Consider the following 24,466-nt stretch of genomic DNA (forward strand, 5'->3'; position numbering starts at 1 on the left):
GTGATACAGCATTGTACATAGTGGTTCAGTATTCGAGTCAAAGTTTGCTGACATGGTGTTTATTTACAAAAAACACAAAAGCAACAGGCAGCAGGCAGCAATGTTGTATCAGAAGATATATTCCTGCCGACAACAACAACGGTATTCAGTGTTTGCCTGTTTATCTGAGACAGGGTTGTTTCAGGAAGCAGGCAATCATGAAGGACGTACCTGAAATGTTCGGCCATCGGACTTGGAGGAAAATGTGAATAATATTGTGGAAGGCGACTGCCGTGTCATTACAAGGCAGTTGCCCACCAATACTGGGTAAGGCAGATGACTGTGTGGAACATTCTCCATGACAATTGTTACTATCCATATCACTTACCGTGTGTGCAGGGCTTACTAGTGACAGACTTTCCACATTGGGAGCAGTGTTGTCTCTGGTTTCTTCACCAGGCAACCACGATTCCGGGATTTGTGTCATCCATCACATTCAAAGGTGCAGCCAGCTTTGCGTGGATTGGTATCTTCAACTTTCATAAAAGTCATCTGTGGGATAGTATGCAGAACCCCATGGTGTGGTGACGGGGGATCAGTGGTGGTGCAGCTGTAATGTGTTGACCGTATTTTGGAATCAGTCTTCCTTTCAAGTCGTCTAACAGACCGGAACTATCAGTGTTTCTTGTGAGTGACTTTGTCTCCCCTGCTTTAAGAAGTGCCATTGATGATTCGAAAGGTTATGTGGATGCTACATGATGGTGCTCCAGTCCATTTCGCCACTAAAGTCTGAATGTTTCTAGTTATGGTGTCATCTCAAAAGTATCTTGTATGCAGTACCCATTCCAGACATGGCGACACAAGAGGATCATATTCATGCTGCCTTTACTCTGTTCGGATGCAGCCTGGCCAATGTGAACATGTGAGACAGAACATGCTACAGTGAACACACATGCATTGAGGCACATGGAAACCATTTGGAACACATACTGTAACTGTGGCTGTGTGGTACAGTGCATATTAAACTCCTGTCTGTGTAACAATGTGGAATTGAATAAATGGTCTCTAGCATGGAAACCATGCATTTCCGGACATAAGTTCATTATACATTTTTATCCTCCCATTGATCAATTGCTAGTGTATGTACACAGTGGAAAAAATACCCTCTATAACTACTTGTCATGAAGCTTTACAGTGAACACTGCTACTTGCCAAGTTGTTGAAAGAACTTTTCAGTCCTTGAATTAAGGTATTCAAATAATATGTAAAAAGAGTGGTTACTTCCACATGTTTTTAATATTCTTTTGAAGTGGTAGTGATTCCCAATTTGCTGCTGTGTGTTAGGCAGGAACTGGTTGAATATCTTCCCGTGAAAGTGTCTTGTATTGTGATTCTGTAGATTACAGTTCAGCTGAAAATAACTTTCATTATGAGCAGCAGAAACCATTAAGGAGTAAATATATTGCGAAGTGAGTGTAAGCCCTCGAAGATCCTTAGACAGGGCTTAGCAAGATGTTTGGTTATCTGCTTTACACAGTATTCATAAGACACTTCACTTTAGGTGCAGTGCACTTGACAATAATTCCATAGAACAACAAGGAGTAAAAATACATAATACTTTTGTCTTTAAGGTCGGTGCAATGACAGTTGCTTCTGAGGGCAAAACACACTGAACTGAGGTTCTTGATTAGTTTATCCATGTGTTGATCCCATTTTAACTTGTCATCCAGTTGGACCACAGCGAATTTTACTCTCTGTTCTTGCCTCAGTGTATGACCATTAATGTCTACTGTCGGTGCTAGCAGGTAGTTCTGCATGTTTGAAATTGAACGAGAGGAGTTTTTGGTAGAATAATACCTACTGCTAGCCGTAAACCACCCGCAGGCCTTTTCAGTTATCAGAGCTGTGACTAACAAGATTGGGTTTGGACTCTGCATTAATTTGCTTGATTAGATTAAATTGATGTACTTTTTTTCCATACATCCATTGTGAGCAGATGCTCAATGATGTAGAACATACTATAAAACAAAAATACATAATACATATTTACAAAAGGAGTTATGCTAATGTCCTTCCAGAGATACTAAGGGAAATGATCCTCATGGAATTGTAAACATGTTTTCGTTTAAGAGGCAATAAGTAATAAACTTATCACAAAACATGTAAATACACAATACACTAAGATGCATATAATAATTCATAGCTATAGCAGCCAAATGTCATCAAAGAGGAAATCAGTTTACAACAATTATTACAGTGATCACATTACTGCGCTACATATGTGCATGTGATACATTATGTCAATGAGACCCTCTACTTTATTTTAGGATCTTAGGGCTATATTCACCCAATAAGAGTCCCATTAATGCCATTATGCTATGGTTTGGCAAGAAAAATTTTGTGGCCCACACAATCACAGGCTTTAGCAGACACAAAATAAACCAACAGGATAATTTTTCTTGTTTAGCTCTGGCAGGACTTCATTTATTAGGTCTTATATTGCTTTTTCTGTGGAGAGTATTTTTATAGGAGCCATACTGAGAGGCAGTTACAAGTTTTGTTCAGTTAAACGAAACAGTATTCTGTCATAGACCCCTTTCTCCCAACACTTTTGAAACTCTTGATAATGTCCCTTCCTTTACATGCTGTTTGCCATCTGGTACATGCAGTGTGAATTAAGAAAATGAATGTATTTGTCTTAAAAGAGGTTTCCAATTGATGATAATCATCCATTGTTACTCCAAGCTTTCTCCATTATAGCCCAACATCACTGAATAATATCTGCCACTGCTCTTAACTGAGCTCTCTGATTACCAATTTAATTAAATCATTAACCATTTCATGTGACCAACATTCTTATCATCAACAGGCAAATCTTCGCACTCAGATTCTCGAGAGTGACCCATACAGTCAGTCTGTGTGATTGCTCTCAGAGTACTCTGCTGACAGACCCCTACTGCCTGCTGTACTGAACTCAGGAAGAAGAAAGTCCATTGTTACAGCCATAGATGCAGTTTTACTTACTATAATAACCTGCCAATACTTTTGCTTGCTAGGGTTGAACAAACACCTATTGATATTTGAACGAGCTTTTTTTTCCCCGTGTAAACAAGCTGTTATTGTTTGATAGTTGTGTTGTTGTCATAATACTACATACTCTTACTGCTCTAGAAGAATGAAATTTGCAACAGGTTGGTACTAATGTTATTTAATTAAAATAATCCCTGAGATGAGATTAAGCACTAGACACAGTTGGCCATCGTGCTCTATTCAGAATACTGACTCGATATCATCATCATCATCATCATCATCTTCATACAATCGAGTGATACATACTGGCTTTCATGTTTGGCAGCGAAACTTGCAGAAATACCTGCTCTGCAAAATGTAAGGATGAGATAGAAACAGTAACATAACATTAACTACTAAGTGCAACTGAATGAAAGCGCGGGATCGTGTTGTTGGAGATCGTCATGCACAGAATGTTGGATGTCACATGGCTTGAGGTCAGTGTGACTATAGCACCAAGCGGGGCTGGCCCCGTGACACTAGGCAGTTGAAAGAACAGGAAAAAGACAGTGTGTGTCAGTCATCAAGCAATCACGGTGCACTTCGGTGGTCTTCTTCATTACAACATGGCTCAGAGACAATGTTTGAAACTTTGCATGAGGACGAATAATCAGGAAAATGGGAGCAGCATGAAGAGTCACAAGAGTAGCCCAGGAATTTGGTTTTGCTCACAGCATTGTTTGATATACATGGGGAGCATTCAAACTACAGGCACTGCTGCCCAAACTAGAGAAAGTGGGCAACAATGTTGCTACAGCAGCAGATGAATACTATATTTTGCAACTGGCAAGAAGGGACCCATGTCAAACAGTGGGTGCAGTTGCAACCACATGTAACAGGACTGCAAGGCACACCGCCTCAAGTTCCACAGTGACGCAGCGACTTCATAGGGGTGGTGTCTTTGCCCACTGATCAGTATGTTGTGGCTCATCCTTTTGTTGCCAAGGTTGTTTAGAGTATGTTAGTAAAGTTTTGCTGGGAAGCCCTTACACATCCTCCATATAGTGCTGATCTTTCCCCATGCGATTTCCATATTTGTGGAGTCCTGAAGAAAGACATCTGTTGCCATCTATTTTTTTCAGATAAAGAGGTGCACTTCTGGGTGCAATCATGGTTCCACAAGCAGATGCAAACAATTTTTCATGTAGGCATTAACCATCTCGCCACACAGTGGGATAAATGTGTTAATGATTATGGTGATTAGTTCTGAAATAATAAACAGCTTACTTAACTTTTTTTTGCGTCAGTTTAGTTTTCATTTGACTGCTCCTCATATAAATTCATTATAGCAATAAAGATACCAAATTCGCGTAACCACGAGTAGGTTACCACAGTCTATTCAATAGTATTGCCAGATTTGCATCCAGAAAATCAGTGTTCAACACTGTGCATTACCAGTAATTTGGGAAATAGTAAAGTTGCAGCTGGCTAACTGATTCTAAGTCCCATTTCACTCAAAATTTTTCCAAGTCCCAGCAAATGTTACAGCATGTAAAGTGGCCTATGGAGCACAAAAACTACCACTTCACAAATCCTGAAGTACGCTATTAGTGCCCCAGAATACACGTTACCTCCAAGTCTGACCAGCCCAGATACATTTTTATGAGTATACATTTGTAGTTAGGACATAACTTGTGTAGTTTAATTGATATACATGATGCCAGTGTCTCAAAACTGCACCTCAGTGCCTTGATTACTCTGACACGTGTTGTCCAAACAGCTAACTGCCTCTCCCCACTCCAGATGCCTGGGAAAAGCCATTGATTATGTGTCATTGGCCACCTACTCGCCAGCAATCGAGTACCTCCCGAAACTGGCCTATCCACTTGCTCTCACCCTGGACCCTCAGCCAAGTCAAAACTTGCGAATTCCAAAAATATGCAGTTCAGATTAACAAAGTTTGAATTAATGAGTTTTTTTTTTTGAAAATATATAACTGTTGAGTTCACCTTTTCTCTTGTTATGGATACTGATGAATGAGGGGGCTCTATTTGCATGGGCTCTAAAAAAAAATAAAAATACCTGCTCTGTATATGTACAGCAGTATTGGTGACATTTGTTTAAGTGATAAAGTGTATGTACCTATTGTCCAGTGCTTGCCGTATTTTTTCCCAAACCATACAGCTACGCACATATTGTGTAACTATATTATACCCATTGAATTAATGTCTCATGTAGTGCAATGAACGATAACTTCAGAAATACTTTGATGTACTGATCTTTAGCACACCAAGTTTTAATCGAGAAATATGTTTTAGTTTACAACAGTTCTTGTCCTTTACACATTTTACTTCTGTAAATTAATTTGGAAAAAAATCATTAATTGTTGTTTGTTGGACTGTTGGTCATAATTCACACATCAAAAAAAGTTTTACATCAGCCCAGTTCCCAGAACTCCTGAAGATAGACGTTGGCTATGCATATTGCATCACAGACACAGTCCCTTTGACTCTTCAGAGATGTCGCTAAACCCACCCAAAGATGTAAACAACCATGCATGAGCAGTGCCTGTTAGACTGAGGGGGTCCAACAGCTGATAAGTTCCAGTCATTCCACCAGGAAGGAGGTACACGGCTCTTGTTGTCTGTAGTTCAACCATGCCTAGACAGTCAATACCACGGTTCGATTGCGTCAGCATTGTTACGCTGTGTCAGGGAGGGCTCTCAACAAGGGAACTGTCTAGGCATCTCTGAGTGAACCAAAGTGATGTGGTTCGGACATTGGAGGACATATAAAGAGACAGAAACTGTTGATGACATGCCTCGCTCAGGCCGTCCAAGGGCTACAACTGCAGTGGATGACCGCTACCTATGGATTATGGCTCGGAGGAACCCTGACAGCAATGGCACCATGTTGAATAATTCTTTTCGTGCAGCCACAGGACATCATGTTATGACTCAAACTGTGAGCAGTAGGCTGCGTGATATGCAACTTCATTCCCGACGTCCATGGAGAGGTCCATCTTTGCAACCACGACACCATGCAGCATGGTAAAGATGGGCCCAACAACGTACCGAATGGACCGTCCAGGATTGGCATCATGTTCTGTCGTGTATGCCTTCAACCAGACAACTGTCGGAGTCATGTTTGAAGGCAATCCGGTCAGGCTGAATGCCTTGGACACACTGTCCAGAGGGTGCAGCAAGGTGGAAGTTCCCTGCTGTTTTTGGGTGGTATTATGTGGGGCCGAAGTACATTGCTGGTGGTCATGGAAGGCGCCATAACGGCTGTACAATACATAAGTGGAATCACTCTCTCACTGGGTTGCTGCATGTTGTGTGCTCTGTGTGGCCTACTGACCGACCTCTCTCACCCCTGCCCTTGCCTCTTACACTTTGGGAATGACAGGTGAGCAGCAAGCAATCAGTTGCTGCAAAATTACAGTACAGCACATTGATGGAGAAAAATTATGTGAAATATATAATGCAAAATACTGTAGAATACAGCATTACATGTGTCAATGCTTATTCAGTCCAGATAAATAATAAGATATGGAATATATATTGTGGGCACCAAATTTTAGTTTGTAGTATGAATTATCCAAAATTTAGTTTAAATGGAGAACTTTTCACGGTAATTCAGCAGAGACTGAACAGCTAGTATGGGTTAACAGAGTTTTCGATTTATCGAATCTCAAAATAACGAGGGCCTACTATGTTTTATTCCCTTTGTTCAAAGGCAGGTCGCGGCTAAGAGGGCAACAATATTTTCTGCTTCAACTGTGTACCGTGTGTCCCATCCCGTAGATTGAGCATTAATAGTATTGCCTGTTGTTGAGACATATAATGTTAAGTGTTTCATTACTTACAATACTATTTTAATACCACATTTTGCTTTTGTTTCAGTTGGAAAGATGTTTTACCAAAACTTCTGCATTTGTTAAAACAAAAAGAAAGGGTTGAATATGAAGGTGTAGAAATGACAGGAGCTGATTATAAAGATAAGATAATAAATTCTCTTTGTATGGCAAAATGGAGACCGGAGGTAATTAGTCCTCTGGCAGCAATGTTTCTGTAAGTATTTAAAGAATTATTTCTTTAGACAATCCTTCTGATTTTGTTGTTGTGTCTAATTCTTTCCATTTTATGAATCTTTGAAGGGATGTACTACTATCTCCTGACCAGCATTTGCAAATTGTGTACAAAATTTGCAAATGTATGACTGAAATGCCTCCAAATATGGTCCCTCCAGTTGTAAATCAACTGCTATGGTTGTGTGAAGATCAGCATGGGTTACCATTATTCTTGGAACTACAGAATTACTTTACGACTCATCTCTATAGCATGAAACATTTCAAAGAAAAAAGTGATAAATCTAAAGATATGGAATCGATGTCCGATGACATTGCAAATGGTAAGACTCATTGGGAATAACTGATTGTTGTTACATTAATTTTTTAATATCAACTTGTTGTGTTCTTGTAGTAAAACTAAAGTACCAAGTCTGTATTATATCATTTTACTTCTGCTTGCGTACATTGAATTCCTTCAGAAAATATAAAGACCTTGCCATATAAAGTATATAAAAATAAGGGGTTCCTATCCTGGTTGCAGTGCATAACTTCATTTAGATATTCAGCACGTCTATCTGATTTCCACATAAAGGAGGTGATGGAAAGAGAAAAATGTGTCTCATTTTTAACATACACTGAAGTGCCAAATAAACTGGTAGGGGCTTTCGTAGTCAAATACAGAGAGAAGTAAACAGGCCAAATATAATGGTGTGGTCAGCAACACCTGTCTAAGACAAGTGTCTGGTGCTGTTTTGAGATCGGTTACTGCTGCTACGATGGCATGTTACCAAGATTTAAGTGAGTTTGAATGTGGTGTTATAGTTGGCGCATGAGCTGTGAGACACAGCATCTCTGAGGTAGCGATGAAGTGGGATTTTCCAGTACAACCATTTCACAAGTGTACTGTGAATTTCAGGGATCTGGTAAAACATCTAGTCTCTGACATCGCTGTGGCTGGAAAGAGGTCTTGCAAGAACAGGACCGATGACGATTGAAGAGAATTGTTCAACATGAAAGAAGTGCAACCCTTCCACAAATTGCTGCAGGTTTCAATGCTGGGCCATCAACAAGTATCAGTGTTGGAACCATTGATATGGCCTTTCAGAGCTGAAGGCCCACTCGTGTACCCTTGATGACTGCACGACACAAAGCATTATGCCTTGCCTGGACCCGTCAACACAGACATTGGACTGTTGACTGGAAATATATTGCCTGGTCGGGCGAGGCTCATTTCAAATTTATCGAGCGGATGCATGTGTACAAATATGGAGACAACCTCATGAATCCATGGACTTGGCATGGTAGCAGGGACTGTTCAAGCTGGTGAGGGCTCTGGAATGGTGTGGGGCATGTGCAGTTGGAGTGATATGGGACCCCTGATACATCTAGATACGACTCAGACAGGTGACACATACATAAACATCTTGTCTGATCACCCGCATCCATTCATGTCCATTGTGTATCCCGATGGACTTAGGGCAATCCCAGCAGGACAGTGCGAGAGCCCGCATGTCTTGAATTGCTACACAGTGACTCCAGGAACACTCTTCTGAGTTTAAACACTTCCGCTGGCCACCAGTTCCTAGACATGAACATTATTAAGCATGTCTGGGATGCAAGCCTTGCAACGTGCTGTTCAGAAGAGATCTCCACCCATTCATACTCAAACAGATTTATGGACAGCCCTGCAGGTTTCATAGTGTCAGTTCCCTCCAGCACTACTTCAGATATTAGTCGAGGCCATGCCACATCATGTTGTGGCACTTCTGCGTCCTCGTGGGGGCCGTACACGATATTAGGCAGGTGTACCAGTTTCTTTGGTTCTTGTAGTGTATTTCATTGTATTCTTAATTATCCTCAGTTATCACCTGTTATTGTGCACACTCTTCAGTGTGGCAATTTTCGTTGTTTTGAATTGTACTCTCCGTTTTATTTTCTGTTGTGTGTTGCTCAAACCCAGCCAATTCTTTTATGGGACCTAAGAGTAAAACTGTTCCTGTTTATTTATTATCAGATGCTTTTGTTTCACTTCATTGTATAATTAATGAGCTCTGCTGGCAATTATATTAAATATTACTCTTTTCTGTTGGCTTTATTCTTAAGTCATTGCTTGCATCACTCACTTGCTTCCTTTTTTTCTGTATCTTTCCATATTTGTCCCAGCTATAATTTTATTCCCAGTCCCTTCTTCCATTATCTCTACATTGGTAATTGCCTGTCTTCCATTTGTAACCTTTACAACATGACAGAAAAATGTTCAATATTCTTTTGCTGTCTCTCAGACGAGGCCAGCCTGTGTGACTATATGGGTAGAAATGTACTTGCTAATTCTTATGGATCCACCAAATAATTGTTCATTCAATGACTTGTGGTCCCCCATGTGCATCAGCATATATAATAAACCTTAAAGCAAGAAAAACAGTGTTATAGGGCATTTGTAATGCATGGTTGGATTTCTTAAGTGTTGGCTATGTCACGTATATGCAGGAATTTGCGGTGAAACAGTGTTCACTTCTCAGTGCATTTTAAATTTTAGCAAACTGAGTTTATTTCAGAATTGAAATACCATTTACCATATTTGATAATGGTTTACTAATGCAGTAATAACCATCTGAATGAGTGTTTAAATAAACTGAACTGAATTGCACATTTTTGTAAAGTTCTGAAGATTCATGAAAAATAAAGTAAGTTCAGTTAGCACAATTTAAAGTACCGTAATTGCGAACTAACGAAATTCCAAGGGCAGACACACTATAAATTCACTGCAGAAATGTTTTGAAAGTTTAGACTAAATCTCCGAACCTGCAACATAAAAAGTCCACATGCTGAAATTATTTTAGAGCAGGGGTCGGCAAGTAATTTTAGATGGGGTATTGGAAACTTTTGAAAATTTTTGTCGAGGTCCAGAAGAAAATACTCGTATCCCTTACTTATATTTTTATTTTGATTTTCACTCTCAAAGTGTAATGAAATACAATAGACAGACATATTTGTATTAGAAAATCCAGAAAAAACCTCTATTCCTCTTTTTTTTATTTTCACTCAAAAAAAGAAATACAGTAGATGGGTGTATTTGTATTGAAAAATCCCAAAAAAAAGTATATTCAGTACTATATTTATTTTAATTTTCATTCACAAAATATGAAATACAATAGATAGGCTTATTTGTATTAAAAAATCAATGAGAGTAATTGCATTTGCGGTCTTGAGCCAATTTCTTTAACTTAGGTTCATGTGGGGAGAAGCTTATGTGAATAGTGTCTTCAGGATGGCTGTTAGTCTGGAGCAATACGTATTCTTCAAAAAATTCATTTTTAAAAATGAAATTTCACAAATATGGTGGAGTCAAACATAGTAGCCAGATATGTAGATAATTTTTTGCAATTTTCTCATTTTTCTGGGATATGTTTACTCCAAAATTCTTCAGAGGATGCAGTTTTATACGGTTTTATGTGTTTGCAAGGAAATGTCTTCCTGCAAGTATATTATCTCCATTTGGAATAAGGATTTTGAAAAGCAGAACAACTTCTCTGCCACGTCTGTCCAGGCTGCTGCTGGAGAAACTTCAAAAAGCACTTTAAGAATTGCGACAGCTTCTCTGCATCTGAAAAGTCTTGGAATCTTGTTGCAAATTCCTTCTTAAGATCTGCCATAAAATTTGAGAATACTGAAATATCTGTAAATACATATAACTGTAGCCAGTCACTTTTTTGAATAGTTATTAAATGATGATGGCGTCCTCTTGGGTAAAATATTGCGGAGGTAAAGTAGTCCCCCATTCGGATCTCCGGACGGGGTCTACTCAAGAGGACGTCGTTATCAGGAGAAAGAAAACTGGCATTCTACGGATCGGAGCGTGGAATGTCAGATGCCTTAATCGGGCAGATAGGTTAGAAAATTTAAAAAGGGAAATGGATAGGTTAAAGTTGGATATAGTGGGAATTAGTGAAGTTCGGTGGCAGGAGGTAAGACTTTTGGTCAGGTGAATACAGGGTTATAAATACAAAATCAAATAGGGGTAATGCAGGAGTAGGTTTAATAATGAAAAAAAAAAAAAAATAGGAGTGCGAGTAAGCTACTACAAACAGCATATTGAACGCATTATTGTGACTAAGATAGACACGAAGCCCACGCCTACTACAGTAATACAAGTTTATATGCCAACTAGCTCTGCAGATGATGAAGAAATTGATGAAATGTATGATGAGATAAAAGAAATTATTCAGGTAGTGAAGGGAGACGAAAATTTAATAATCATGGGTGACTGGAATTCGACAGTAGGAAAAGGAAGAGAAGGAAACATAGTAGGTGAATATGGATTGGGCCTAAGAAATGAAAGAGGAAGCCGCCTGGTAGAATTTTGCACAGAGCATAACTTAATCATAGCTAACACTTGGTTCAAGAATCATAGAAGAAGGTTGTATACATGGAAGAATTCTGGAGGTACTAAAAGGTTTCAGATAGATTATATAATGGTAAGACAGAGATTTAGGAACCAGGTATTAAATTGTAAGACATTTCCAGGGGCAGATGTGGACTCTGACCACAATCTATTGGTTATGAACTGTAGATTAAAACTGAAGAAATTGCAAAAAGGTGGGAATTTAAGGAGATGGGACCTGGATAAACTGAAAGAACCAGAGGTTGTACAGAGTTTCAGGAAGAGCATAAGGGAAAAATTGACAGGAATGGGGGAAAGGAATACAGTAGAAGAAGAATGGGTAGCTTTGAGGAATGAAATAGTCAACGCGGCAGAGGATCAAGTAGGTAAAAAGACGAGGGCTAGTAGAAATCCTTGGGTAACAGAAGTGATACTGAATTTAATTGATGAAAGGAGAAAATACAAAAATGCAGTAAGTGAAGCAGGCAAAAAGGAATACAAACGTCTCAAAAATGAGATCGACAGGAAGTGCAAAATGGCTAAGCAGGCATGGCTAGAGGACAAATGTAAGGATGTAGAGGCTTATCTCACGAGGGTTAAGATAGATACTGCCTACAGGAAAATTAAAATGACCTTTGGAGAAAAGAGAACCACTTGCAAGAATATCAAGAGCTCAGATAGAAACCCAGTTCTAAGCAAAGAAGGGAAAGCAGAAAGGTGGAAGGATTATATAGAGGGTCTATACAGGGGCGATGTTCTTGAGGACAATATCACGGAAATTGAAGAGGAGGTAGATGAAGATGAAACGGGAGATATGATACTGCGTGAAGACTTTGACAGAGCACTGAAAGACCTAAGTCGAAACAAGGCCCCGGGAGTAGACAACATTCCATTAGAACTACTGACAGCCTTGGGAGAGCCAGGCCTAACAAAACTCTACCATCTGGTGAGCAAGATGTATCAGACAGGCGAAATTCCCTCAGACTTCAAGAAGAATATAATAATTCCAATCCCAAAGAAAGCAGGTGTTGACAAATGTGAAAATTACCGAACTATCAGTTTAATAAGCCACAGCTGCAAAATACTAACGTGAATTCTTTACAGACGAATGGAAAAACTGGTAGAAGCCGACCTCGGGGAAGATCAGTTTCGATTCCGTAGAAATGTAGGAACACATGAGGCAATACTGACCCTACGACTTATCTTAGAAGAAAGATTAAGGAAAGGCAAACCTACGTTTCTAGTATTTGTAGACTTAGAGAAAGCTTTTGACAATGTTGAGTGGAATGCTCTCTTTCATATTCTGAAGGTGGCAGGGGTAAAATACAGGAAGCGAAAGGCCATTTACAATTTCTACAGAAACCAGATGGCAGTTATAAGAGTTGAGGGGCATGAAAGGGAAGCAGTGGTTGGGAAGGGAGTGAGACAGGGTTGTAGCCTCTCCCCGATGTTATTCAATCTGTATATTGGGCAAGCAGTGAAGGAAACAAAAGAAAAGTTCGGATTAGGTATTTAAATCCATGGAGAAGAATTAAAAACTTTGAGGTTTGCCGATGACATTGTAATACTGTCAGAGACAGCGAAGGACTTGGAAGAGCAGTTGAACGGAATGGACAGTGTCTTGAAAGGAGGGTATAAGGTGAACATCAACAAAAGCAAAACGAGGATAATGGAATGTAGTCGAATTAAGTCGGGTGATGCTGAGGGAATTAGATTAGGAAATGAGACACTTAAAGCGGTAAAGGAGTTTTGCTATTTGGCGAGCAAAATAACTGATGATGGTCGAAGTAGAGAGGATATAAAATGTAGACTGGCAATGGCAAGGAAAGCGTTTTTGAAGAAGAGAAATTTGTTAACATCGAGTATAGATTTAAGTGTCAGGAAGTCATTTCTGAAAGTATTTGTATGGAGTGTAGCCATGTATGGAAGTGAAACATGGACGATAAATAGTTTAGACAAGAAGAGGATAGAAGCTTTCGAAATGTGGTGCTACAGAAGAATGCTGAAGATTAGATGGGTACATCACATAACTAATGAGGAGGTATTGAATAGAATTGGGGAGAAGAGAAGTTTGTGGCACAACTGGACTGGAAGAAGGGATCGTTTGGTAGGACATGTTCTGAGGCATCAAGGGATCACCAATTTGGTAATGGAGGGCAGTGTGGAGGGTAAAAATCATAGAGGGAGACAAAGAGATGAATACACTAAGCAGATTCAGAAGGATGTAGGCTGCAGTAGGTACTGGGAGATGAAGAAGCTTGCACAGGATAGAGTAGCATGGAGAGCTGCATCAAACCAGTTTCAGGACTGAAGACAACAACAACAACAACAACAACAACAACAACAACAACATTTATTATTCCACGAAACGGTTTTCAAACCTTTTCAGGTTCATCTTTAGATGGTTTCCTGGAAGTTACATCACAATTTTTAGCATAGTGCCGGGTGCTGGGTTTCTGACAAGAAGATGGAAGACACTTTAATACATCCCCCATGACTATCGTTTATCTGTTGATATGGATGCAAATTTATTTAAGCAGTAGTCGTGGTGATATATTAAAGTGTATGCTAGAAACAGCAATGTAACGCCCAGAAAACCATCTGAAGATGAACCTGAAAAATGTTAAAAAACCCGTTCATGGAATAATAAATAACTATTCAAAAAAGTGTTTGGTTGCAGTTTTATGTATTTACATTCAATTAACAGTCACAGGTTCTAAAATATCTGTAATGGATAGGCTTAAGATTAAACTGAAATGTTTGTTTCATAATTTTTTTATATTACAAGATTGTTGGAAAGTGAAAAAAATTGTTGACTGATAACGTCTTTCTCAAAGGTACCCAGCTTGCATTGGAAAGAAGACACTCTTTGTATCAGATCACATATTAATTTCCCATTTCCTTGTAACTCGGTACTGAGCACATTTAAATGTTTCAGTATGTCTTTCAGGAAAGCTACAGCAACCATACTGCGTTCGTTTACTAGGAACTCCAAATGGTTTCTTGCTTCTTGTGAATTCCAAGTTTTTTAAGTAGGATGCTACTTCTTTTATTTGCTAGAAACCTTAAGTTACTTGACCTTTACTTAGCCAATGAACATTGTTGCCTTTCAATGACAATATTGTTATTAGCAGTTCTTCCCTAAATTCCTTACTTTCAATATCCAAAAATCATATGAAAATGGACGTTTGTTCTTCTTGAACAATGGTGCACGATTCATCTAGTGCAAGGTGTAGTGAGGGACTGCTGCAGAAGTTCGAGCAAACTACTTTCATTGTCAGTAGCCAAAATTTCGGTTCGTCTCGTATTACTTCTTGCCGACCTTTAATTGCTGCAAAAAGTGCCACAGCATTTTTTTTTACCATCCCGGACTCTGAAAATGGCTTCAGTTGTTTATTAAGTGTCCAAAACACACACACACACACACACACACACACACACACACACACACACACACACACACACACACAGACACCATTGATTCTGCAGATTTTTCATACTTGCTCATAGAGTGAACTAGGAATGCTGTGCCCTTTTTTTCTTTTTTTAAAAAAAAAGAAATTAAATATGGTACTGTACTGCTGATAAATTGTTTCATAGTGCCAGTTTAAATTGGCTCTTTTAGCAAGAGCAACAGTTCTGTTGCAAATGAGACAAACTATAACAGTTCCAGGCCTATCAGGCGGGATAAAACAATATTCTTCTGTCCACACAGTCAAAAACTTCCTATTTTCATTATGAATTTTATACTTTTTAGGATCCATATTGATGCAAGAGAAACATTATAAGATAAACTGCCTGGTGGCTTCCGTCTTGGGTTCTTTTTTTCGATGCTTGTCAGATGATTTTTCTGACATTCCGTGAGCACTAGTGGCCGGCATTGTCAAAACTTCACCCGTCTTTGCTGGTGGTGGACTGGAGGCGAGATCGCAGCCCCTGCGGATCCAGAGCATAGAAGAGGCCTGAAGTATCCCCGCTTGTCGTAAGACTAAAAGGAGTCTCACACTTTTCGACCCATCAAGTTCAGGTCCCATTTTATGGTTTGACCTGCCACTTTCCAAATGCTACAGAAGTGCGGGCTCTAACAATACCACCACTTGCAAAGTAGGTTAGACATCAGATTAATAATATTGCTCATGCAGCATATGTTCACTTTACCGGGCAACAACAAAGTTATTGACTGTGGATGGTATCATCAGAATGGAAATAATGAACTCACTGTAAAAAAGTGATTAATTTTGGCACTTGAATGGATTCCCACGTAGATTTCGTCGAAGTTGTTATGGCTCATCTTGTTGATTCTAGAGTGATTCCACTTTGACTGCTAGAAGGTCCAGATCTGAATTTTAGCAATATTTGAAGACTTAACAACTGCGTTTTTCAGGAAATTCTTAATGATCAAACAATCCCAGATCAGAACAACGGTATGGTAGAAATAATTTTTATTAAACTTCTTGTAAATTCACATATACTTCTTCTTAATTGTCACATCATCAAGAAAACAGTTTTGTATCAGTCTTCATATATTTAATTTCCACTTTAACCAAACACAATACTTGACTGTTGTTTTACAAAGCGAAATAACAACTTAACTTCTGCAAAGTGAAACAAAGACTGCTCTGTGCGCATTTGTGCCAAAACGGTTACAAGTAAGTCAAAGATTATGACAGTCTCACAGAAATGAATACACACAAGTGATATTATCACTGTATTATATCGATACATTGGAGTACCTATACATTAATAAAACCAAATGTGAATATTGCCACAAAAATATGTCTGTTACTTCACAGAAGAGTAGTAAGATATTACTGGTATTGAGAACTGGGGTGGAGTGCTGTAATGGTCACGTAAATAAAGAACTATATGGGAAAGGACGCCTCACATGGTGCCTGAGTTATCCATAGTGCCCTTAGATTTGATCTCCTGAACCTCTTGTCATGACTTTGCATCTCCATCTGCAATTCAACTATTTGGGCAAGGACACTTTCCAGGGTATGTCATCTTCTTCTGTTGTCTCCTGTCCTCTTTTGTTCCCATGATAGTATTGGATTTCTCTGCGCCCAATATCTGACACGATAGCCAGTCTGTTGTGGTGGGGCCGTCGTGTACCCATTTGGTGGTAGCCCCCCTGACGACACAGAGATCGTACTGTTGATAGCTGATCTGTAAACTTCCCACATATGCCAAGGAGTAGATGCCTGTCTTCCTGGGGCATCAGGACTCCCGACAATGGCCATCATGCAAGGTGGCCTTTCCTGTGGCTGGGTGTCGCCCGTTGGGAGAGCCCCTGATCAGAGTGGGTGGCATCATGGTGAATGACCCGCAGTGAAGTGGACTAAGTCATCTCTTGCTGATGACCATACGGCGCCAGCAGTTTCTACGAAGGGCAAGATAGAGTACAATGCTGACAGATATGACCCTAAATTGTTTCCCTCCCTTGCTACACCATGGGAGGAATGTAGGGCTTCAGAAGGAAGAGAGCCATATTCGCCTCGGTATTTAGCAGAATGGACAGGGTCTCCTTTTTTACCTATGAAGCCTCAATTTTGTTGTTGAAAATCTTGAGGATAAGTTTGGGGAAGTGACACCACTTTCCAAGATGAGAAGTGGCGCAGTCTTGATTCAGACAACATCCTCAGCCCAATCCTGGGCACTACTCGCTTCTGACCAGCTGGTTGATATTCCTGTTTCCATCAGTCCCCATAAAAACCTCAACATGGTCCAGGGGAATATTTTCCATTGTGTTCCTCTTGCAGTCTGACGATGAGCTCCGCGCCAATCTAGGACGGCGGCGTGTTCATTTCATCCGGTGCATTTACAGGGGTCTCAAAGACAACAGGGTTGCTATCAGTGCCTTCATCTTTGCCTTTGAGGGTGATTCATTGCCTGAAAGGTGATGGTTTACTGCTGTGACGTTAAACCATATGTCCCTCCCCCTATGCGGTGCTTTAAGTGCTGGAAATTTGGGCACATGTCTTCCCGCTGCACTTCCAACGCCACATGTCGAAACTGCGGACATCCACTGCATCGAGATACTCCCTGTGCGCTTCCTCCAACTTGTATCAACTGTGGAGAGCAGCATTCCCCCTGCTTGCCAGAGTGCACAGTACTCCAAAAGGAGCGGAAAATCATGGAATGCAGGACCCTGGACCAGTTGACTTACCAAGAGGCTAAACGTAAATTTGAACGATTACACCCCGTTCGGTTGATGTCCACATACGCTGCAGCTACATTACCTTTGCCATCACAAGTACCAGTCATACCACTCTCTGTGCCATGAACAGTGGGCCCTCTGGGCCTCCAGAATACATCTGCTCCCTTGGTGGTAAGGGGAACATCTCCCCCCCCCCCCCCCCTCAAACGCAGGGGACATCGGTCCCTTCCCCCCCAGCCGGAGAAGCAGCAGCCACCTCTGGCTGCTCTCGTGCGGAAGGGGTCCCTTGGGACCTTCTCTCCCAAGGTCTCCACTAATGCCACAGCGGACACTCGCCAGTGGCTAAAGGAGCCAAAAGCTGCTGGATGAAGAGCTTCATGGTCTTCATCTGTGCCTGAAGCTACTTTGGAGAAGTCCTCCCAGCAAGCCCCTAAAGAGAAGTGAGAGGGCAAGCAAACAAAGAAGTCTGCTAAGAAAAAGGACCCTCTGGGGGCCCCAACACCACCACTCCCTTCCAATTATGCACCTGCAATGAGATAGAGGTCTCAGCGTCCCCCAAAGACCTGGGACTCATTGATGCCTCCTCCACAATAGGAATGGATACAAATACTCAATCAGAGGCAGCAGGTGACCCTGAGGTGTAACCTGCCTCCTTGCATGCTTCACGCCTTCCCAGCCTCACGATAACGTCATCCTCCAGTGGAATTTCTGCGTTTTTTCCCACCACCTGGCTGAGCTACAGCAACTGTTAAGCTTTACATCTTTTTCGTCCGGAAACAGAACTTTACCACTCGCTGTAGTGGAGACATATCGATTCTTGGGACTGATTTTCGATGCCCGATTGATATGGCTTCTTCGTCTTAGTCAGCTGAAGCGGAAGTGCTGGCAGCACCTCAATGCCCTTCGCTGCCTGAGCAACACCAGCTGGGGCGCAGATCGCTCTACGCTGCTGGAGCTCTGCAGAGCCCTTGTACAATTCCAACTTGACTATGGGAGTCAGGTTTATGGTTTGGTGGCACCCTCAGCATTGCATTTACTCGACCCAGTGCATCACTGTGGCATCCGACTAGCGACGGGGGATTTTAGAACAAGTGCGGTGACTAGCGTCCTGGTGGAGACCGGAGTCCCTCCATCGAAGGTCAGGTGTGCACAACTGCTCGCCAGTTATGTTGCACACATTGTCGTTCTCCTGGGCATCTGAATTACTGTCTCCTTTTTCCATCCACGACGGTTCATCTCCCAAGTCGGAGGCCCAGGTCAGGGCTTACAATTGTGGTTTGCATCCGATCTCTTCTGTCTGAAGTGGAGTTCTTGCCTTTACCACCTATATTCAAGGTCCATACATGTACATCTCCATGGTGTACACCTAGGCCGAAGCTTCGCCTGGATCTGTCATATGGTCCTAAGGACTCTGTTAACCCCGCGGCTCTCCACTGTCACTTCCTCTATATTCTTGACATGTACTGGGACCATGAAGTGGTTTACACTGGCGGCTCCATCGCTGATGGTCACATTGGCTTGGTGTATGCACATGGAAGACATATTGAACAGCACTCCTTGTCAGATGGCTGCAGTGTTTTCACTGCAGAGCTGGCAGCCATTTCTCGTGCTCTTGAGCGCATCCGCTCATGCCCTGGCCAGTCATTTCTTCTCTGTACTGACTCCTTGAGCAGCCTACAAGCTATCGACAAGTGTTGCCCCCTGCCATCCTTTGGTAGTTACCATCCAGTAGTCCATCTATGCCCTGGAATGGTCCAGTCATTCTGTGGTGTTTGTGTGGACCCCAAGCCACGTCAGAGTCCCAGGAAATGAACTTGCTGACAGGCTGGCCAAATAGGCTACATGGAAACCACTTCTGGAAATCGGCATCCCTGTAACTGGCCTGCGATCATTATTATGCCACAAGGTTTTTCAGCTTTGGTAGACGGAATGGCATAATCTCAGTATGCACAACAAACAGCGTGCCCTTAAGGAGACTACAAATGTGTGGAAGACCTCCATGCAGGCTTCTCACAGGGACTCTGTGGTTCTCTGCCTGCTCCGCAGTGACTGCATGTGGTTAACACATGACTACCTCCTCTGTCGCGAGGACCCACCTCGGTGTCCTGTGGCTCACATATGACTGTCGTCCACATCTTGCTGGACTGCCCACTTTTAGCGCCCCTCTGTGATGGACTTTAAAACCTTACCAGCACCCTACCTTCGGTGTTGGGCGACGATGCCTCAACAGCAGATTTAGTTTTACATTTTATTTGTGTGGGGGTTTTAATCATACCATCTAAGGGTGAGCATTTAGCCTTCTCTTCCGCTCTCGCCGTTCTTTAATTACCTTTTCCAAAACACAGTTAAACAGTAATGGAGATAGTCCATCTTCCTGTCTAACACCAGTCTTTATTTCGAATGATTCAGAAATCTCTTCCATGAATTTAACTTTAGATCTAGTCTCAGTTAACGTTTCATTAATCCGTGTTAAGAGTTTAATTATCCAGCCCTTGTTCCTTTAAAATTTGGCAAAGAGATTCACAATAAACGGAGTCGTAAGCATTTTTAAAATCCAGAAATGTACATACAATATTGTTAAGAGAAATTCTTTGGTGTCTGAGGATTAGTTTTAAAGCAAGAATTTGTTCCAGACAGGATCTGTTTGCTCTAAAGATGCTTGGTATTCACAAATTTTAGGTTCTAGCTGTTCTTGGGATCAATCAAGCAAACACTGTGAGAGAATTTTGTATGTGACTGGGAGGAGAGAGATTCCTCGGTAATTGTCAACATTGGTCCTATCCCCTTTTTTATGCAATGGATGAATTAGGGCAGTTTTCCAGTCCTCAGGTATTTTGTCAGTTTGCTAGTTATGTCCTGTTAGTTGAGTGATCTCTCTTATAGTGTTAGGGCCAGCTGATTTTAGTAATTCTGCGATTATACTGTCTTCTCTGGATGCTTTATTGTTTTTAAGTCTCTTAATTTGTTTAGTTATTTCGATTTAGTCAGGTTCTTTAGAGTTGTGGTTGGTGTTATAATTTGCTGTGTTTGGAATTTATTCACTGGTTTTGGGTAGTTCAATAGTTTTTCAAAATAATTAGCAAGTACCTTAAGGTTTTCCTGGTCATTAAGAGCCAAACTGCCATTTTCATTTTTGAAGCAAAGTCTTTGAAGTTCGTAACCAGTTAGTTTTGTTTTGAATGTTTTATAAAAGTTTCTTGTATTGTTCTTTTGAAAATCTTTTTGGATTTCTAAAAATTGCGCATTTTTGTAGTTTCTTTTAGGCTGTCGGATTAATTTAGATGTTTCTTTTCTCACAGTTGGAAAGGTGGTGTTCTTTTCCTCAGTTTTGTTACTATTCCAGTTTTTGAATGCCTCATGGCTAGACTTAACTGCCTTTTCACAATCTGCATTCCACCAAGGGTGTTTTTGTTTCTTTCGAAGCGGAATTAAATTTTCTGCTGTTTTGATGAACTTTTCTTTTAGGCTTTGCCAGTTATTGTCTTTTGTGCCAAGTTCACTTGTTAGACTTGGGGTTATTTTAGCAGTGTCAAATTTTGGGATAACATTTTTTGTTTTGTAGAGTTTCTGAGGCGGAAGTTTACTTTTATTGGCATTAGATAATGGTCAGAATCAATATTAGACCCTTTCCTAACTTGGACATTTAAAATTTCTTTGTAGTTAGGGTATGAAATTGCTACATGCTCGATTTTAAATTCCCCAAAAAATGTATTGGGTGGCTGCCAGTTTTTTTTTTTTTTTTTGAAGGGTTCTTTTTAAAATGTGTTGACATGATTTGAAGGTTAAAATTTTTGCATGTTTCAACAAGTCTTTGGTCATTTTGGTTTGTTCATTTATGCGCAGGAAATCCACCCACAGTTTTCTTATGTTTTTTTCTCTTTACCTAATTAAGCATTAAAATTGCCCATTAAAATTTTAGCATGGTTTGAGGGAATTTTTGAGATGATGCTTTGTAATGTTTTCCAAGCTTCATTAACTTCATCAGGTTTTTTACGCTTATTCTAACTGACTGACATCTGGGCATTAATTAAAGTGTATGCTTTATTTGCATATGTAAGAGAAATTGTTATTAGTATATTATTAATGGGTTTTACCTCTGTTATTGAGTTTAAAATATTTTTGGAGACTGCAAAAGCAACTCCCAAGATGTCACACATAATTAAGTATTCTTTTATCAGCTTTACTTTTAAAGAGACAATAATTGCTGTAATCCATGATGTTATTGTCCATCATTCGTATTCATTGAAGTGGCAAAATTTGAACCTTCTCTTCTTTTAATGTATCTCCCAACTTATGTTTACCTGGTTGCAAAAGTGTTTGTATGTTGTGTTGCAAAAAATGTATTTGTTTTGGTTTAAAAGTTTGCCACAGGACTCAGACTTCCTCTGCTGAATCACATTGCATTTTAACCTGGCCGCCCCAGAATCCGAAAGACCAGTTACGCCAGTGATACCGGCAGTGGGTTGACCACCTGGGGTAATATTGTGATTATCAAAATGCTCCATGATTATTGTACCTGGAATCAGGTGGGGTTGAGTAGACTCATTGAGTGAACTAAGAATGTTAAGACTGGAAGGGTTAGTTCCAGAATACGAATTTCAGCCGCACCACTGGTGAACAGACACTGACTACTTTGCTGCTTGCTACAAGGCTGACTCAAAGTGGATTTGGTTTTGTTTTCTCAATTTTTTACCTGTTATTATTATTATTATTATTATTATTATTATTATTATTATTATCATCATCAACATCTTTCCTTCCTCAGACGTTATGTCTGGTTAAAAATGGAAAGTGACGCGGAACTTGATCAAGCGTGACTTCCTTTTAACTGTACGGTATATGTTACATTGCATTTAGGAACTTTCGGGTAATTGAACATGTATCAATAATTACAGATTTCTGTAGTTTTATATATACATTTGGATGTAGCTGTATTGAATTGATGTACTGGTGGATATTGTGTGGTACGACTCCTGTAGTTGATAGTATAATTGGTATAATGTCAACTTTATCCTGATGCCACATGTCCTTGACTTCCTCAGCCAGTTGGATGTATTTTTCAATTTTTTCTCCCGTTTTCTTCTGTATATTTGTTGTATTGGGTGTGGATATTTCGATTAGTTGTGTTAATTTCTTCTTTTTATTGGTGAGTATGATGTCAGGTTTGTTACGTGGTGTTGTTTTATCTGTTATAATGGTTCTGTTCCAGTATAATTTGTATTCATCATTCTCCAGTACATTTTGTGGTGCATACTTGTATGTGGGAATGTATTGTTTTATTAGTTTATGTTTTATGGCAAGTTGTTGATGTATTATTTTTGCTACATTGTCATGTCGTCTGGGGTATTCTGTATTTGCTAGTATTGTACATCCGCTTGTGATGTGATCTACTGTTTCTATTTGTTGTTTGCAAAGTTTGCATTTATCTGTTGTGGTATTATTTTATTATTATTATTATTAGTGTGTTATTATTATTACTATTTTAGTGTTTACACCTATGAAAGTATTGTCTTGTGAGCTGTCGGTGAGCATGCTAATTTTATATCTGCAGTAACTTACATTGATCTGCCTATAATATAACATGCAAGATTTTTAAATTTAAAAATAAAGAAAGGAAAAAAAAAATGAATTCCTTCACCGACTGAAGCCATTGAACAGAGTCATTCATCCATATATATTTTAACTAAAATATCATCACAAAATCATCTGAAATCTTAATTATATTCTTGTTGGTAGAAACTGAGTTAAGTTACACAGAGTTTGAACTATATTTTATCTGAACATTCCAACTTTGTAGATGCAGTGGACATAAGAGATATTCAACGATCTGAAAGTACAGTGCTTTTCCATATCAGCCAGGCTGCTGCTGGTGGGCATTCTATTGTGAAAGAACTAATCAAGAGTCTGAAGAATGTACGCAATGCTCCAGAATTTGTGTTAAACCCATTTTTGGTAGCTGTTTTACTGTGTGTGTCTTCCATAAGTTCCTATGAAGACCAGGTAAAATTTTAATAAAACAGTACTATATAATGTTATTTAAGTATTATGCTTCATTAGCAATTTCTACTTACTAAGTATGTATCTTATGTATCTTATCGTAGTGCAATTATTGATAATTTTTTCGTGGCTAGTATATTCTTCCGAGAACATAAAATTGTATTTGTAATACAGTAGATGTTAGGTGTACTTTTTGGGCCATTTTCTAGTGTGGTGTTGGAGTGGTCCAACATTTTTATCCTAGGCACTCAGCTTACAATTACAGATATCTGCTGAATACTTCAGGAAGATGACACAGTGATTGGATTCATATTTGGGAGAATAGTACTTCAGGTTACCACCCAGCCATCTTGAAGATGACTTCTGTAGTTACCCAGTTTCACACTAGTTGAATGCAAAGATTGTTCCTTCAAAAAGCCTATATCTGATTTTCTCCCTCATCCTTCTTTAACTAAGGATATTCTAGTTTAATAACCACTCTGTTGGCAATCACTAATCTTCCTTAAGCTGCGGAGCAAAAACATTTCACTTACAAACATATCATGTTTATTGATATAAACTCCAAAATAGTATATGTTGCTTCACATTTCAGGTATATTCCACATATGATTGAAGACTAAGACATGCGTATGAAACTGCCAGAGCGGTGGTAACTGGAACAGCTTCTTATTAATTCATAGAAGGCTCCTTGGATGTAGATCATCTCTGTTGATGAAATGATAAGAGTGGTGTTTCATTTTCTGCACTATTTCTACACCTTGTTCTTCTTTTTGTTTCTTTTAGCGGTATTTTTCATTCCAGAAGCAGTTCAGAAAGTCTTAGGTCTTTTTTCTGTTTCCATATTGGTTGTCTTCTTTCTTAGTTTTGGTAG

The 24,466-nt window shown here is 39.9% G+C and overlaps 1 protein-coding gene across 1 annotated transcript in view; it reads left to right on the forward strand.

The window, feature by feature from the left end:
- The window catches only part of LOC126169612 (Fanconi anemia group I protein-like), a 277,334-nt gene that overhangs the window by 56,489 nt on the left and 196,379 nt on the right, over positions 1 to 24,466 (forward strand). Inside the window, exons 4-6 of the mRNA XM_049920656.1 lie at positions 6,894 to 7,061; positions 7,148 to 7,401; positions 23,396 to 23,598. Coding sequence (XP_049776613.1) covers positions 6,894 to 7,061; positions 7,148 to 7,401; positions 23,396 to 23,598 — 625 coding nt within the window. The remainder of the gene's footprint in view (positions 1 to 6,893; positions 7,062 to 7,147; positions 7,402 to 23,395; positions 23,599 to 24,466) is intronic.

The sequence above is a fragment of the Schistocerca cancellata genome, chromosome 1 (assembly GCF_023864275.1).
Source record: "Schistocerca cancellata isolate TAMUIC-IGC-003103 chromosome 1, iqSchCanc2.1, whole genome shotgun sequence".
In the NCBI taxonomy this organism is placed as follows: Eukaryota; Metazoa; Arthropoda; class Insecta; order Orthoptera; family Acrididae; genus Schistocerca; species Schistocerca cancellata.